Raw genomic sequence first — 17,890 nt, forward strand, 5'->3', positions numbered from 1 at the left:
CGCACGGTAATTCATGTCCGACTGGCGCGTGCTTTACCTGCATTTGTGGTATCCTCGGGTAGCATGTCGGGTGACATTCACGGTTTTTTGGAAGAGGTTGTGATGTCTTTTCAGTTCCTAACTGCCCGTTTTTCCCTGGAATACTTGAGTTCAGTCGCACGTAGAAGGCTGTTAGTAAGGATGTCTGCGATGCTGTTCTTCCGATACCGATGTACAGAGCTCTGTACTGTGGAGGCCCAGGACAGAATGTTTTGAAACGCGTAAAACGAATGGAAGTTAATCCTAGAGTCAAGTCGTTTTTCTTTAAGTTGCATACGGGTACATTCTTAGTGAAAACCTGGATGCAAGAAAGAGGACTATTTGTACCCTGGGGAGTCGATTACTCTATTTGCAAGCAACCTGAGAATATAGAGCACGTATTTTTGCATTTTGGGCGGCTGTCTTTTTGTGGGACGTCCTTCAGAGGACCATCCACAAGGACTTTCCGCTACATCCCTGCGGCGTTCGTTTTTTGATCGTGGACAACGAAAAGGGGGTTCCATATGATTCGATCATGTTGCTGGGCCTCCACAGCATTTGGCGTTCACGCATGGCCTGGCTCCACGGGGACGTGGACGCGAGGCCAACAAGACTATTTCATAGAGGGTATCTCGCAATTCGTGGAAGTGCAGAAATCAAAGGACTACCTTCCTGAACGGCCTGATGGCACTTACGGAATTTTAAACGACAATGCCAGCATAAGTCAGGCTGGTAGCTCTACGTGTCCTTTTTCTATATCTCTTGTGAGCCCACTGTTATGTAATGTCGAAGACCGGCAATAAAGAAAAAAAAAAAGGGGTGTAGCTCAGATGGTAGAGCGCTCGCTTAGCATGCGAGAGGTACTGGGATTGATACTCAGCACCTCTATCTCTTTTTTTATTATTGCGTTTCATTTTAATTTCAGCGTTTTTAAGTGAGGCAGGGTAGATGGGGGAGGGTGGGGGTGCGGCAAGTGAATTTAGTTCGTCAACAAAAATGTTTAATTCAACAGGAAGAAGGATAACAGCATGGGTTGGGCGCCCGGGCCAGTTGGTAAAAATACTACCCCCTGTTTATAACGAAATCGCCTCATACAATACGTCGTTTTATTCCAAGTGTTTCATAGTCCCCACTGCACTGCAATTGACAGCAAACCATCGTCTATTGTAGCGAAGTACCGCATATACCGAAATCAGTTTCTTGTTTCGAGGAGTTTATTTTTTTTATTTTATATTGATTAACTTGCCTATGCGGAAGTTGGTTTGTACCGTAGAAAAACGGTTGCAATGGAGTGTTCATTACTCGGTCGAAACGTTTCTGATTCGAAAAGTTCGTTTCGAAAAGTTCTGATTTAATGGTCGACTAAAGCTTGAAGGTCTGCCTTGCCTAGGGAAAGGTTGCTCTTGAAGGTCAGCCTTGCCTTGTGGGGAAAGGCTGCCCTTTTGGCGGAGAACAGCTCTGCCGACCAATTAGTCTCCGCGTGGCGAGATTGGCGACATGTCGCTACTTATTTCAGTGTCGGCCAAGACATGGTATTTGGGAAATTAATACGGAAGAACACAACAAAGGCACACTCACGCGTTTGGCGTCTTGCGCTTAGCTTACCATCGCTTTGGAGGCTGAAGCCTTCCGCAATCATCCGGACTGAGGCGCTCCGTTCTTTGCAAGCGTTCTTTGCAAGCGTCGGATTGGCATTGAGACGCGAATGGTTCTAATAGCGACAAGTTCGAAGGATATGCGCATTTGTTTACACGCGACGTAAAGCTTATAGCAGGAAGCACGGCGCCTGCGGTAAAAATTCCGGGGGCCAGCATTCCCCTGGCTCCGCCACTGGCGCACAGGAACTCTGAAGAAGTTCGGTGGGCGCACGCGCCCCGCTGCCCCCATGTACTTGAACCTATGACATACGGTGGGCTCAGTGTCCTTCGCCGGGCATTCCCCTGCCAGTGTCGCGTTGTGCAAGCGCTAGGCCTTATAGGCCCCGCCTCTGTTTCTGGCAGGCTGTAGTTCGAAGCATTGTTGCGGGTGGAAACCGACGCATTCTCTCGTAAGATGGGTATCGCTACCAGAAGAATTCGTACACTTTGTCTTGCTAAACCAGCAGAGTGACACGCTGAAAAGCGAGAGAGAGAAAGAGAGAAAAAACTTTATTTGCTCAGAGCCATGGTCGGGCCCGCTAATCCGGGGCTGCCAATGGTCGGCGAGTAGCTCTCTCAGCCCGGTCCGCAAGCCATTTCTGGCAAGCTGGATGCGGGTTGAGCAGGGTGGCCTCCCATTGTGTTGTGGATCTGTTGTTCGGTGTGATGTTCTTCATGTTGGGGTTTTGTGTGCAGTGCCACATCGTGTGGAGTAAATCTCCCGTCTGGTCGCAGTGCGGGCACTGTGGTGTTGGGTAGATGTCCGGATAGTATTTGTGTAGGGTTGCGGGAATTGGAAGTGTGTTTGTGTGAAGTTGTCGGAGTAACACCTCCTCCATTCTTGTGAGCGAGGGATGAGGGGCTGGAAATCTCCTCCTGCCGAGCCTCTGTTCAAGCAGTATCTCCCTGTAGGCGGTACGCAGTGAAGGGGGTGAAGGTGATCGGCTGGCTCCCTTGCCTGGGGGGCAACCAGCGGGGGTGAACGCCCGGAATAAGGAATCGCGGGCTAACGCGTGCGCGGCAACATTCCCCCCGGTCTGTCCCTGATGACCCGGGAACCATATGATCTGTGCCCCTTCAGGCGGCTGATTCGTAATTATGCGAAGGGCCTGGCGACATATCCTGCCTCTGAGGAAATTTCGGCAAGCCTCTTGGCGCGAGGATGGGCAGAGATGGCCAGGGCGATGGCGACCTCTTCCGCGCGGGTCGGATCCGTCGTTTTGATGGATGCCATTGCAATGGGGTTACCACTGGACGAGCAGGCTGCTGCTGTGGTCACCCCATTGGTGGGGCCGGCACCGTCCACGTAGATTGTAGCAGGGTGGGAGTCCCACGTTTTGGAGAGGTATTGGGCCCGGAGTGTTCTGCGGACTTGATCGTGTTCCGGGTGCATGTGTCTGGGGAGGGGATGGATGTGAATGCGTTCTCTTATTTCTCGAGGGATGTCGAATCGATCCTGCACCGTGGTCGGAGGGGTTATGTCCAGTCTATTTAGGATGGCTCTGCCTGTTTTTGTCCTCGTGAGGCGCACCTGTTGCGCTATTCTCTGAGCATCTATGAGCTCTTTTGTGGTGTTATGGAGCCCCAGAGCCATTAGGCGCTCATTGGACGTAGATACTGGGAGGCCCAAAGATAGTTTGACGCACTTACGAAGAGCCCGGTCTAGTCTGTCCTCCTCTCTGGGTTTGAGGTTCAGAAAAGGAGCGACGTATGTGTATCTAGAGACCACAAAGGCCTGTACCAGCTTAGTGGTTTCAGTCTCCTTCATTCCGTGGTTTTTGGAGGTCACTCGCTTGATCATTCTGGCTACCTGGTTGGCCGCCGCTATCAGGCGACTCACCGCTGTGGTATTGTGTGCCATGTTGGAAAAGTGCACGCCGAGGACACGGATCTCCTGCCTGGCGGGGATAGGCATGAAATCCACGTGCAGCTTGATGGGGTCTTGTTTCGGGTATTTGGGCTTCTTGGGCTGGACCACCAGTAGTTCCGACTTATCCGGTGCACACTCCAGGCCACGGGACCGGGCGAAGGTCTGCACGATTTCTATCGCTCGTTGGAAGCTGTCCTCTATGTCGGCCCTAGTTCCTTGATTTGACCATATGGTGACGTCGTCCGCGTACAGTGCGTGACAAATGCCTGACACCCGGTTCAGTCTGGGCGGCAGATCCTTCATCGCCAAGTTGAAGAGCAAAGGGGAGAGAACTGCACCCTGGGGTGTACCCCGCGATCCCAGCTCAATTAGATCTGACTCGAGTCCCCCTATAGAGAGCTTGGCCTTCCGATCTTGTAAGAACGCCTTGATGTAGTTGTAGGTTCTGGAGCCGCAATTAGTCTCCGCTAAGGTGCGTAGTATGGCCGAGTGCAGGACGTTATCGAAAGCCCCTTTTAAATCAAGGGCTAGCACCGCGCACGGTTGCATGCGGTCTGTGTGAAGGTATACGTCCCTGTAGACCTGCAAAAGCACATCGGCAGTGCCTAGGTGTGGTCTGAAGCCAAACTGTGTGTGCGGAAGTTGGTCTGTGCCGTCGAGAAACCGTTGCAAACGAGTGTTGATTACTCGCTCGAAAAGTTTCCCCAGGCAGGATGTTAGCGAGATGGGCCTAAGATTCTCTACCTTCAAGTCCTTTCCCGGTTTCGGGATAAACCGAATTTCCGCTGTTTTCCACTGTTGCGGTAATGAACCGGGGATCCAGTACTCCCGATTGAAATGGTCGACCAAAGCTTGAATGTCTGCTTCACCTAGGTTGTAGAGGTCTCTCGCTGTGATTTGGTCTGGTCCCGGGGCTGTGGTCTTCTTCATGTTGGCGAGCTCAGTTTTGATTTCGTGTATAGTGACGGGTTCGTCCAAGACTTCGTTGGGTTCTCCTTGGTAATCTGGGTAATCACCCCGGCGGTCTGTTCGGAGATACTTGCCCTTGAGGTCGTCAATAAGTTCTTGGTCCGTCCCGGGGTATTGGTGCACCAGCTTAGCAAGTCGATTGGCATGCTCAGTCCTCGTGACAGTCGGCTCCATCATTGCTTTAAGAACCTTCCACGTCTTCGCCACGCCTAGCTGGCCCGACATGCTGTCGCAAAACTTTCTCCAGTTTTGATTAACAAGCTTTATGGCGTAATCTTCTGCCTCCTTACTGAGCTGGGCCACTCGGCGTCGTAGCTTGCGGTTGAGGGGCTGTCTCCGCCATCTCTTGGTGAGCGACTCTCTGGCATCCCAGATATGAAGAAGGTGCGAGTCGACAGCTGGCACGCCGTCTGGAGCTTCGATTTTTCGCGTGTGGTGGTCCACGTCCAATAATAGCTCTCGGGTCCACAGCTCGATGTCCACTATGTTGTGTCCCCCCTGTTCCCCAAGCCGTCTTTCTCTGGCTTCTCTCCACTTGTGCCAGTCTGTTAGTCTGCAAGCTCGACGTCTTCTCTCCCATCTGCCACAAGCGTCGTCCATGCTCGTCTGTAAAATAAAGTGGTCGCTTCCGAGACTCTGTCCTAAGTTTTCCCATTTCTCCTCCCTAACATTTCGTACGAAGGTCAGGTCCGGGCATGAGTCCCTGCTGACGCTATTTCCTGTCCTAGTAGGTTGCAGTGGGTCGGTGAGTAACGTGAGATGCTCCCGGGCTGCCAGTTCTTCCAGCTTCCTGCCTTTTGCGTCCGTTCGCTTGTAACCCCACGCCACATTGTGAGCATTGAAGTCCCCCGCCACCATCACACGGGCACCACGGCCGGCCGAAGTAAGGAAGGATTTGATTAGATAGTCCAAATTGGGGTTACGGTTGCTCGGGCTGCTGTATACGTTCAGGATGTGTAGACTACGCCCTCCCCGTTTGGCTGGGTGTATCTCCACATATTCGTGAGAGGTATCCGAGTCAAATGCATCATGATGGCACACAGCTAGTTCCTTTTGCACGAGAATGGCGGTATTTTTGTTCGTTTGAAAAGTGTTGTATCCCTTAAGCTTGATGGGCATTTTGTGCGCTTCCTGTATCAGCATGACTGCCGGGGAATGTACAGCCTTTTCTACATATAGTTGGAGGGACGACTGCTTCCGATTGTACCCGCGGCAGTTCCACTGCCAAATCCTCAGTTCGCGGCTGAATGGCATGTCGAGTCCGTATCTGACCATTGATCCTCTGTCGGTCCTCGCATTGCCATGCGCTTCCAGCGTTTTTCCTGCATCTCACGTCGAAGTGCCGTTATTGCTGTTTCAGTGTAGCGCCGGTTACCTCCAATTTGCTCGCTCATCTGTCGGAGTTGAGTTTGCACATCTTCTTGATGTTGCTTTGCTTCCTCTTTGAAAGCCTTGAACTCCTGTAAGACAAGTTGGTACACGTCTCCCAGAAGAGGGGATTGTGAGGTATTAGGGAGGTGACTAGGAGTTGACGCAGGGGCAACGGGATCTCTAGGTGGTGACTGCGTGCGGAGTGGTTGGGATTTTGATAGTACCGCCATTTGAGCCTTTAAGGCTGAGAGTTCTGCTCGCAGCGCTCTGATTTCTGCCTTTTGCGATTGGTTTTCGGTCTGGAGTGTTTGTATTTCTGTGTGTACAGAGAGTGGGGGTAAGGGAGGCCAGTCCCTGCTCACCTGACTGTTCTGTGCTTTGGCTTGATCCTTGGCCTGAAGAGATTGCTGGATGCCTGAGGACGTCTGCTTCTTTTTCGTGTGCTGCTGCTGCAGCTGAGTGTTGCCCGGCAGAGAGCTGGCCCAGGCCCTGTCCCGGGTTTTCGCTCCGGTCACTGCAGTCGCCCACTCGTGTGTGTGGCCGCATGACGTCGTCCCTTTGCTCTCTTCACAGCAGGTGCTACTCGCTCCTGTCGCCAAGGGTGTATTCTTATTTCCCCGCGCCAGTTGTTGCTGGGATCCCGGTTCTTGTGCACTACCGTGATACGGATTTTGAACTACGTTCTTGTTTTTCCCCGGTTTGTCGGGCCTGAAGAATTTCTCCTTGCACTCACTGGAGTATGTCTTGTGCGGTCCCTTGCATAGTGCGCACGTGAGAGTGCACGAATGGTCTTCCGTGGCGTTTGGTTGTCAGCAGTCTTCGCAGGCAAAGCCCTTGGGTTTCGGGCATACGTCCGTTCTGTGTCCCGCCTCTCCACAGTTGAAACATGCGGCACGCGTCTTCCGGTAGATAAAACACCGCTTCTCCAACCATGCGTAGCGCACCGTGTAGGGAACTCGTTTGCCGGAGAAGACGATCACGGCCGAACTCGATTTACCCAGTCGCCTGGCGCCCAAAATCTCATATCCTGGTGCCAAAAGTTCGTGCTCAATTTGCGCGTCGGTCGCTCCGTCGTCCACCTCGTGAATGACTCCTCGGCATACTTCCTCTTGCATCGCTGAGTAAGTGCTGACTTCTAGGTCTTTTCCTTGTATGCGCAGGTGTCCTATCTTCAGGAGTTCCTTCGCGTCATCGAGGTTGTTTGTGCAGATAAGGGCAATGTTTTGGCTGTCGTGCACTCGGATGAGCGGGCATTCTTGTAAGGGAGTTAGACAGGCTGCTCGAAAATGAACAATTATACGGAATTTGAATTTCGCGCTTTTCGGCTGCCGATTCCAAACACAAAACGACGCTGCGATCGCTAGTGAGCTGCGCTATTTTCCTGGGTTGAGTTGGTAGAATAGTAGACGTCCTGCCCGGGCTCTCGCGCCGTCGAGCACATGTTTCAGCCAGGGTTGCCACTGGTGGCTACTTTTCGCCAAATTGGCGACTTTGAGAGGCCCGTGGCGACCGAAAATCACAAATGGCGACATGGCGATTTTATGGCGAATTTCGGCTTGGGACTCTCGCTCCCCCACTTCTCTTTCTCCGTCCTATGGTGTACTAGAATGTGTATCCGTCCGTCCCGACGGCTCTGCCCAAGGCCACCTAGAGGAAATTCTTTCCAGTCTGAGTGGCGTTGCTCTGCCTAGTCGGTGTTGCTTTGACACGGCCGCAATACCTCTGCGCGTGATGCGGTCATGCGGTGTTCGAAAGTTTCAGTCGTCTCTGTTCAGTGTCTTATTTCGCCCGAGGCGTGGGCATGTCGAGGCGGCGGCGTGGGGGTTGGCATCGGGGGTCAGAAAGCGGGATCATAATGTCGATCGTAATTCTGGACTTCCGAAGAAAGTCGCGACCCAAAATCACGGGGACACTCTGGCTTGGCAGGCGGATAAAACGACATCGACTCCTCCGCCCGTACCATCGAACTGTCAACCTTGAGGCGCCGCCGGCACGCGCCACACCGCTGGCAAGGCTGGTTGTGCTGGTTGTGCCACAGTCTCACAGAACAGGGAGGATTGCTGCACCACGGCCGCCTGCACGCAAACCGCCGCCAACGTGGGCTTTTCCCGCCAAAGTGATGATGATGATCAAAGGCCTCCCCTTTGAATCGGCGTAACGGCATGCGCCATCTCGCCTATCTTAGTAACTTAAATTTAGTTAACCCTCAACTCAGATTTCTTTTTAATTCTGCCCTGCCGCTACCCTTGCTTGGGATGACACTTTATCGACTTCTCTGCTTTTTTTCCCACCAATACTACAGCCGCTGCTTACTCCAGAGTGGGCTTTTCCTGCGGCGCCGGCTAACGGCTAGTCGAAGAACCAGGCATTAGGAAGCGTACCATACGACTGGCATTGAAAAACATCAATACAATATAAGTGTTTTGAACGTTGCTGATTGTTATGGGGTTATACAAAATTGGGAGCTTTTATTTTTAGGCGTTGCCGTAGATATCTAGTGTGGCGACACTGTTGGCGAATTCTAAAGCAAAAATGGCGACATTCGGCGACTTTTTGCTGGCCGTCTGGCGATATTGACCCAAAACTCAGTGGCAACCCTGGTTTCAGCAAAACAAAGCCCGCAATGAGTGCGCAGCACGAATGATCTTGATAGTGCTGAAATGAACGAGAGTGACAGCTAAAAGTAGCTTTACAGGCGCGCTGCAATGGGCGTGAAGGCCGCAGAGCGAACGCTGTGCGGACCACTGTGCAGTTTATTCTAGTAACGTTGGTGCGGACGTGCGGATGAACTTTCCGCGGAACGGATGCTGCCGCGGTGCTCACAGAAGCTGATTGCGAAAACAACAACAAAAACTCGTGAAGGCTTAAACGTGCGAAAACAGGTGAGCGACCGCTTATTTTCTTAGTCTTTGTTATTGTTGTCATAGGGCGGCCGGAACAGTGGTGGGTGGCATGTTTGCCTAATCAGTCTCTTATGCCTATCTTCAGTCTCTTTATCCTCTCTTCTGGCGCAATCAGTCTCTTATGCCTATCTTCTGATAGGCATAAAAAACTGATATGCGTCAATGATGCGTCAAAGCGGGGCGTACGTTTGCATGTCTTCCCAGCGTGAGCTAATAGAGCTTCAGTTTTATCGAAAGCGATCTTATCGAATTAGCTTAGTCCCATTGGCGGTAATTGGAGATTTCTTTGTGGCTTCATTGGCATTTGTTACTAGGAGTGAATAGTCCATTTGGCCTACTTGTTTTTAAAGGGTACGTGAAAATTCATCGAACGCCGTTTAACAAACTCCGTTTCATCGAAGAATGGTGCTATGTACACTACGTAGTGCGCCGCCGCCGGACATGGCTATGTGCACTACGACGTGTAGCGCCATCTAGAGAACGGAGGTGAAGCCAGTTTACCACGGCCGGGGCCGCCGGGCTAAAGCGGCGACGTGCGCGCGTTTGTAACAACTCAGTGCGCGCCGCCGCGCTAGCGCTAGCCACGGTTTTCGCAGCCTTCGCGTTCAGACGCATCAGACGATCAAAATGATCAGCCGGGTACTTGCCCTTCCCGGCCGGGCTGAAGCGGCGGCGCTCGCGCGTTTGTATCCACCCAGCGCGCAATGATCAGTCGGATCACCCTGTCCCATATTCGCAACGCGTGTCGGCAATGCAAACGCTTCGAATTAAGCGAACTTCCAATTGAATGAAAGTACAAATACAGCCGACAACACGGCAGTGCCGAAATGCGGAAGCGTATTAAGGCTGCCTGCCGTACCTCCGCGCAATTTCCTTCTTGGCGGTGCGCCTCATCGTCGACAAGTCGAGCGTGTACGCAGGGCCATAGCGCAGGGCACGCGTTGCCATGATTGAAGAGACTTCTAGCCACTATCGAAGCCTTAAGTGTCCAACAGTACGCAGAGCTTACGACCACACGAACTCTCCGTAACAAAGGGGGAAAGAAAGATGAGTCAGCTGGCGCGAGTCTCGACAGACGTGCCTTTTTTTTTTTTTTTTTTCGACATGACGGCCCCCGCGATGCTTTCAATGAAGAAAACTTTTCACATCGAAGTATCGAATGCGTGCAATATTGACGGGACCAACCCATTACTTATCATTAGCCGAAGATCCATCCTTGCAAGAGTACAGAGAAGGCAATGCGCCCACACAAAGGCAGCAGGTGCAGCCAGTTTTTGCTACTTAATGTTCAGGGGGTGCCATAATACACTAGTAAAGCAGAATTGCGTCTACTTCAAAACGGATGATTGTCGCAGGAAACCTACCAAAAAATTCATTATAGCACCACATTGTCAGGACTCTACAGCCTGGAATGAACACGTCCCTTACAGAGCTATTTGATGGATAGAGTGATCATGGGGCTGGCTAATAGACACACATGTTGATATGAGAAAACAGCTAGAGGACGAGATAAGAGGTTTGTTTAATACGAAGAAAGAAAATTACTTCGTGGAGAAGCTCTGACAGAATCTTTTCCGGCTTTCACCACATCGAGGATGGGTTGTCGTGACTGCATTCTTTAAATCAAATTGTATGTGCTGATCATGAGTGCAGTGCACAAAATGAATATGACAAGACACATTGATTCACTAAAAAGTCGCAGTTGCCAACTGGCAACATCCGACATTACAAGTTTATTGCTTCAGACAATGCCACAGCAGGGCCTACAAAACCACAACTTTTTCTTTGCGTCCGCTTGCTTCACTGCAGCACAGGTCCTGCACAGAAAGAGCAAGAAAATTACTACTGGTCATTATGGCATAGCCATGAATTCTTACCAGTGAAACCACTGCAGGCAATGGTCACAGCAAATCATCTTGATCTCTCCGCTGTCTCGCTCTTGGCAAGCATGGCACAGCCACAGTTCATTTTTCTTTTTGACTGAAACTGAAATACGGACAGTTTCACATGAGACAGTTTGGCACGAGGCGAGCCGTGTGAGAAGGATATTAAAACACGCTTATGAGGAGACAGCACACTACTTGCATTGAGATAATTACCTGCAGATGTAAGCAATAGCCAGGCATCTTCAGAGAAATAACGTTGCAACTGCCGCATCTGAACTCTGTAGTCCAAGAGACCACTTGGCAGGAGCTCTGGCCGTACTTCAACATCAGCCTCCTGAATGATGTAGCCGCAGTTTAGCACCCTGCTGGAGGTAGCTTCCCCTACTATCCCAGTCAGCAGAACTGAAAGAATGACAACATAAGTATGCACCAAGAACTGTTGCCTACACACTATACTCACGCTTGTGTTTGGCCATTTCGGTCATCTGCACAAAAGGTGTTGTCGCCACTTCAGACGGTTCCCTTTGCCTTTTGCCCTTCTGCACAGACTTGCACTTGGGCCGACCTCTCGGCTTGACGAGCGGGAGTTTTAGCTGCGGTGTCCCCGGATTTGAACAGGAGCTGGCGGCTTGTATGTTCACACTGCAGCAGGCCTCATGAGTTGCTATGTTTTCGTCAGGTTTATCCTGAACCTGGACAGGAGAGGTCCTTTTTTCTTCAGTTCCATCTTTGCGGGTGTCCTGCAACTGCTCTTCGAGGTCCGATTCGTTGATCTGAACATCCACGCTGCCACAAGGAGTATCGTGATGGCCTGCTCCAAGTTGCTCTACAGCACTGCTAACACAACCCGAGGATGATTCTGTTAGCCAGTCTGCATAGAGATTTTCTATAACTGCAAGTCTGGCACGAAAGACATCTGGTGAGCAGTCAGCAAGGTGATCTGCTACAGACTTAAGTGTCCTCATTGCATAATTAAACAGCTGGTTTCTATTCATCTTATTAAATGCTGGCCCTGGCATGGTTAGCAGTTCAACATTTGTGCTTTGATGTGATGCAGTATCACAAGTCTCCTCTGCATCAGCGTCAGCAGCCATGATTCTGAGGTGATGAGACTTAAACCACCGAGGCTTCACGACTTGGGACAGGTCAGGCATGACACTAGTTCTTTCACAGACAGCCAGAATGTGACGACAAGGAAGCCCCATCTTGGAAAACGTGGTGCAGGTGCATGTCCAAGTTTGTGTTGAAACTTCGTGCCATGTGCCACAAGAACTTGAAACAGCATAAACAGTTGCCTCTATTTGCCGTAATTCTGGTGGTGCTTGTCTAGCCTTGGCCGCTTCTTTGTTGATCACAGAGGAGGCATAGGGAGTTAACTCCTTGGCACATCTTGCCTCGACATCACTCGACGCTTCGTACGAGTAAAACGTGCACGTCTTCATCACACATGCACGATGTCTTGCTTCCTGCGTGAGTGCACTTGATAGCTGGAGTATACCTTTCAGTGCCTCATGCAATTTGTCAGATGCTGATAAAATGTGTTTTATCTTTGCATTGTATGATTCAACTCTGTTCGTAGTGTTGTTACCTGCAGTGAACTGCTTGTCGCACAGGTGTCTTGCCCACATGTTGGCAATGTTTGCCCAGTTTTTCTGGAAGTAGGCACATGCTTCCGCATTAGCATGTCTCAGAAAGTCAGTTTGGGCATCCTCAAACTTCTCAGGAGTAGGTGCACACACCATTTCCCCAAAGCTGCTGATGAGCCTTTCTCGTTCTTCTGTGGAGTGTGCCAATTGCCCAGCAGCTGCCCTGAAAGCTTTCATCACATGAAATTGGCACAGCTGCACAGAAGGCTTTGAGTTAAATGTCTCCCGTATTGCTGCAATCTCAGTGAAGTCTTTGTCAACGATGACAACATTGGTGTCTGACGTCTTTGCATTTTCCTTGACAAAAGTTTCCAGCAGCTTACTAACGACATGCTGTTGCTCAGACGCAACAAAAGCATATGCCACTACATGGCTGCTTCCCGCACCATCCTCGACCATGAAAACAAACAAGGGCATTCTATGCTTGTTTGTTCTGTAGGTTGCGTCCAGAACAAGAACCTCTGGGTAGCCTTCAAACATTCTGTGCATTTGGCGTGTTTGCACATACAGAAGTTGAAGCTCCTGGCTTTCGTCGGTAATGGGTATGACAGTTGTTTGCTCCTTTTCACGGAGGTCACAGATCATCTGCAGCAGCTTTTCTGTGTCATCTCCTCTGTTGTTGTTGGCCCTCATGTTGTGCACATCCTTTGCAATGATCACCTTGCCTGTAAGACAATTGAAACAAAATAGTACAGGGGTTAGTAACATCTACAGCCAAGATGCAAGAACAATCTTACCAGTCTCCTCCTTTAGCTTCTGTATGATGCGGGTGGGTCGCACCTTCATCTCTATGAGGGGCTGAACAAACTTGGCCTCGTCGTCATTTAGACGTCTGCACTCCGGGTAGGAGGCAAACATGTCATCTGTAGTCTCGTGATTGTGATCCAGCATAATGCATGTGATCTCCAGCTCTTGGCTTCCACGCCTGGCAGCAAACACAATTTTAGCTGGGCAATCATTTTTCATTGTTCTGGAAAAAAAAAATGGCAATAGCCAAATTGTTTCACTCAACATAGGCTGTAAACACGTTTCCTTTCCAATCAGTTTGCATCTCCAACATTTTTTTCCCGCTGTTTTGATTGGGGGCTGAATACCATTGCTATCTGAGCTTTCAGAACATGTGACCTTAACCGCATTTAGTGGACAACCGCGGCATTGAAAACTGGAAAGGGGCTTCACGTTTAGGCTGAGTGAGAACTTCCGTTTTGCAGGTTGTCCGCCCGTACTACAAAACATGGCCCCTAAGCATGCCCAGGCCAACTTAAGCTTTCGTTTACAATACACTAGGCAGCTTCTAATAAAGGGCATGAACAAAGCACATTGCATGCATTATAGCCAAGCTTGCTATAGACCCCAAAAGCAGACGTAAGCGGGAGTCACAGAATCTAAAGACCAAGTATGTGCACTGGTGAGCTGCGCAGTACATTTAGCGTGAACACGGGCTGGTGGTGTCGTAGTCGGTGCAGTGGGCGCAGTAGTTGGGGTGTTCAGAGTTGGCAAACGGCTACCGGAAGGTGCGGTGACCAGGTGAAACTATTGCAAGACTTGACGGTACATTAACCCCGTCGCCGGTGAATTTGGCGTAACCGAGTTGGTTGTAAGCTTCCAGTTGTACTTCCGACAGGCGAGGATGGTTAGCAGGCAATGACTGCTCCCAGCTCGATTGTAAACATTTGCGGAGGCGCTACAGATACTGCGGACGTATTCCACTGCAACGGCGCGACAGAAATTCTGTGCACCAGTGCGGTTCGTGCGGAATGCTTCTCCCTGGCCACGGCAGGCTGCTTGCCTAATCGCGCTCACCATTGTATCATCTCTATGACTACCACTGCACTACATGTGTTGTCGCAACACTGCCAGCTCTTACCTCTGGTTTGGCCGCACTCCTGTGCCCCTTGTTCTGAAGTTGCCGCCGTGCTTGCACGTAAACGTAGCGTTGGCGAATTTTAACTTTTCGTCCAACTTTACCGCTCCCGATGTCAAGTGAGCATTCACAACATCTACAGACTTCGTGGTCTTTTTTACGTAGACTGCGTTCGTCTCCAGCTGCAACTTGTGGAGAGCCCTTTCGAAATCTTTGTACGACGCAAACCGTGCTCCAGGTTTGATGTCCATCTCGAGACGCGTTTCGCGTGCCCGACAAAGAGCCCGCTGAAACGCACGCGTCTGTGAGCCACAAGCTCGGCTCGGCTCGGCTCTGGAGGAGGCCGACAACCGCCTACATTGAGACACGTGATAAAATGGCTTTCACATTCGTTCCCTAGATGGCGCTACACGTCGTAGTGCACATAGCCATGTCCGGCGGCGGCGCACTACGTAGTGTACATAGCACCATTCTTCATTGAAGGCTGTTTTATCGAACGCCGTTTCATCGAACTGACATCGCCTGTTTTATCGAATGCTGTTCGGGAGCTGCTGTCTCGCTTAGTGTTGCTGCTAGAAAAATTATCGTCATAAAGAGAATGCATGAAGCATGAAGGCTTTATAATTTAGGGTCGCATAAGAAAACCGCGTACTTTTCAAGCACGAGTCTTTGCACTGCCGCTTCCCGTGACGGCAAAATGCGATGAGTTGAAGTTGCTCCGACTGATTGTGCCTTTTGTGTTGTGATTGCTTAAGTTAGCTGTTATTTCCTTTCCTTCGGTTTTCTGGAACTGTGTTTATACAAAGGAATTTTTTTTTACTTCGTGTTTTTGCCGCGCGGCTTACGAGAGGAGGTTTGAAGATGGGAAGAGAGAAGAAAGTAGGGAGAGAATTGATCGCACAAATCGCCAGAAGGCGCACATATTCAGTGTGCACTAAGAATTTATCGACCGACTGGCAAAAACCAAAAAAGTTTATTTTGCAAGGACGATATGAGCTGTATATATAACTGCAATGTACAATGTTAAAAATGTACGGAAACGCAGTAACTGTTTTTATGAATAAGCATTTGCCCTCAAAAAATCTTTACTGCCATGTTTCTTCGATGGTTCGAGATGTGCTCGAGGGTGTCTTCTTGGCTTGCACAGCCAACGTTTATGGCTGTATCTATAAATGTTGAGCACAGCCTTCCTCTGCTTAGGCTGCTGCTCTCTACGCAAACGTGCTTTCAGACGGTCGTCTGTAGCTTTTTGTTCCTGTTGCAGATGGCTGAGGAAGCTCCCAACGCCGGGATGTCAGATTCCAACAACTTTTGAAAACCTGCAGTGCCACTTTCTACAGATATATTTTTTCATGGTAACCTTTGCTCTGCTTAGTGCTGAATGGACCATAAGGCAAGCGGAAAGCGAGGTGGCTCGTGGATCGCCAGTCCACCGGGCAGCTGGCATGGCTTTCCCATGACGTAATTTTTTTCAAACTAGCATACCAGCTCCGAAACGGTTCTTCAGTTCATCAAACACCTGCCAGCCAGCAAGATTTCAGCAATACATGCAGTAACAGTAGTCTATTGGCGTTCAGTCGAATTCTATGGTGTGGCAGGAAGGTCAAACCGCAGGTTTTATTGGACGGAGGGCGAAACATTGGCGTCGCTTGCTGAGGCTGAGACACTTATGTAGATCCCAGTATCTAGCGAACTCTTGAAAACTTAGCTACATGCCAAAGTGCTTGGCCCTATGCTTCAACAAAATAAATCAGCGGTTTCTTGCGCATTGAAATGGTCATACCAAAATGATCAGCATGAAGATAGGAGTGCGCTAAAAAATTAACTATCATTTGTTGCTGTCCATGCACCCTAAAGGATCTGCTTTATTGTGTACGACCAAATTTGATGAAATTTCCTCGATGAAACGTCCTTCTACCTAACGGCGTTTGATGAAATGGCTTCTATGAAGTGGCGTTCGATGTAACGGCATTCGACGAATTGTCTGCAACCCATTTTTAAATGCTTAGATGGCCACAGCACGCCTGTATTCTATTTTAAACATTTAGAAAAAAGTTCCCACATGTGCACGTATATTTTCCGGGATTTGTGAGTGTTGTGCTGTTTGCAGTTCTAGTGGGAGTCCTCTCGCGCTTTTGACGAGGTGGTTGGGATCAGTTCGTGCTAATTTTCTAATTTACAATATTTTTTGCCATGTCTCAAAAGCGATAAGTACCGCGATACTTAATTTTGGTCAAATTGCAGTGATGAGGGTTCTGAAAGTTTACCGAGTTCCGAGAGAGAGATGTTTAAAAACGTCTGCTGCAATAAACACTTCCGCTAGTCATACAGGTCATCAAAAATAAACCCGTGGGAATTTGGTACCGGCACAGGAAGTGGAACGGCACTTATTTTTTGTGTAATCCAAAGCCACAGTCCGCCTTCGGCATTAAGGTATTTTTTTGAACCATTCGGGCCATCCAATACTAACGGAGTGGCTGCACAGCGTGTCTGCCAATGTGGTCATGTTGGACGTATTAAATGCATAGCATTTTAGTAACTCACAATGTCACGCGGCGTTGGCGTGCGCTGTCGTAGTCCGCATGCGCGCCTTGTAGTCCGCATGCGCGCCCTGTCGTAGTCCGCAGGCGCGCCTTGTCGTAGTCCGCAGCCAGGAAGAAATAACAGTTTCCGGCGCCCGGTTTCGAACCCATGACGCCGCGGGCGGAACGCAAGGTGCCCGGCGCACAACCGACCGAGCCACGAAACCGACACAGATTTCAATGCACCGAACGCGCCTTATATCCTTCACTCATTTCTCGTTTGTTTCGAAAGCGCCACAAGTTGTCCCGCGCTTCCAAAAGATGGCGACACGGGTCCCGCGATCAAGAGATACGACTTGCCGGCGCACCCCCTCGGAAATGCTGTGCATTTGATCGTGCCCCTCGCGAGGGGGATGTCTTTTTGCAAAGCATATGGATCATACATCTGTGGTTCACATACTGCGCATGTTTTCACCAGCGTTGTCTGAAAAAAACCCTGTCTTGAGTCCTGATTTGTACTGTACTTTTTTGCCTTCACCTCTATTCGAAGAGAGTTGGTCAGGTAGAACAGTCCCCCGATCTGATACAGTCGAAACTGGCAGTGAGACCAGCCTATCCTCATGCTGCCGAAGGCCTAATTGGGCCCTCAACTTTGGTCGTGCAGATTTTTCCTTGAGTTAGTCAGCAACCTCACCCTTTTTGTGTGCATTTTAAGCTTCCATGTAAAGGCAAAAGAACAACAGCCTGTGTCTTAAACAATTATCGTTCGAGTTGCTCACGTTTCGATGCTCTATGAGGAATGAGGACAGCATGTTTTGAAAACCCCAGGCATGCTATTGGTCAGGCTGTCAGAGGCAGTGGGCTGTTATAAAGTCCTTAACACAAACATAAATCTCGGTACTTGTGAATATATTTGGATGGCGAACATTCGTCAGTGGTGCAATGGATGAAAAAAATGTTGCGATGAAATAGATGGCTTTATGCTTGCGCACCAAAAAAAAAAAAGTGCCGTATGATTTCTACGCAGGAGAGAGAGTGGTAGAGAAGAGATGATTCCTTGTTGTACAGGGCACACGACTTGCTTGTTTTCAATACTTTGTTGTCGACTGCTGTTTTGAATTTGAGTAAGGTAGTAGTGATAGTTCACTAGTTTCAAATGAAAGGCTGGGATATTGGAAAATTAACTGAATGGAGGAGACATTAA

The 17,890-nt window shown here is 49.8% G+C and overlaps 1 protein-coding gene across 2 annotated transcripts; it reads right to left on the bottom strand.

The window, feature by feature from the left end:
- Positions 1–9,171: 9,171 nt before the first annotated feature.
- Positions 9,172–14,539, bottom strand: LOC144164676 (uncharacterized). Of its 2 annotated transcripts, XM_077695001.1 has the most exons (6): positions 14,168–14,539; positions 13,038–13,270; positions 11,115–12,965; positions 10,868–11,056; positions 10,646–10,754; positions 9,172–10,585 (listed from the first exon to the last, which is right to left on the bottom strand). In XM_077695001.1, the coding sequence occupies exons 1-6, from the start codon at positions 14,413–14,415 to the stop codon at positions 10,510–10,512; spliced, it is 2,706 nt and encodes a 901-aa protein (XP_077551127.1). In that variant the 5' UTR covers positions 14,416–14,539; the 3' UTR covers positions 9,172–10,509. The 2 variants fall into 2 exon arrangements, with proteins under 2 accessions (XP_077551127.1, XP_077551126.1); XM_077695000.1 differs by lacking the exon at positions 14,168–14,539 and having other exon boundaries at positions 13,038–14,165.
- Positions 14,540–17,890: the final 3,351 nt, after the last annotated feature.

Source organism: Haemaphysalis longicornis, unplaced genomic scaffold (genome assembly GCF_048455015.1).
Source record: "Haemaphysalis longicornis isolate Haplotype H1 unplaced genomic scaffold, Haemaphysalis longicornis Haplotype H1 scaffold_133, whole genome shotgun sequence".
In the NCBI taxonomy this organism is placed as follows: Eukaryota; Metazoa; Arthropoda; class Arachnida; order Ixodida; family Ixodidae; genus Haemaphysalis; species Haemaphysalis longicornis.

Coding starts and splice junctions, on each gene's coding strand:
- LOC144164676 (XM_077695000.1), bottom strand. CDS start 13,626: ATGCAATGTGCTTTGTTCATGCCCTTTATTAGAAGCTGCCTAGTGTAT. Junction 12,966..13,037: donor GAAGCTAAAGGAGGAGACTG/GTAAGATTGTTC, acceptor ATTGTCTTACAG/GCAAGGTGATCATTGCAAAG. Junction 10,586..10,645: donor TGCCTGCAGTGGTTTCACTG/GTAAGAATTCAT, acceptor CTTTCTGTGCAG/GACCTGTGCTGCAGTGAAGC.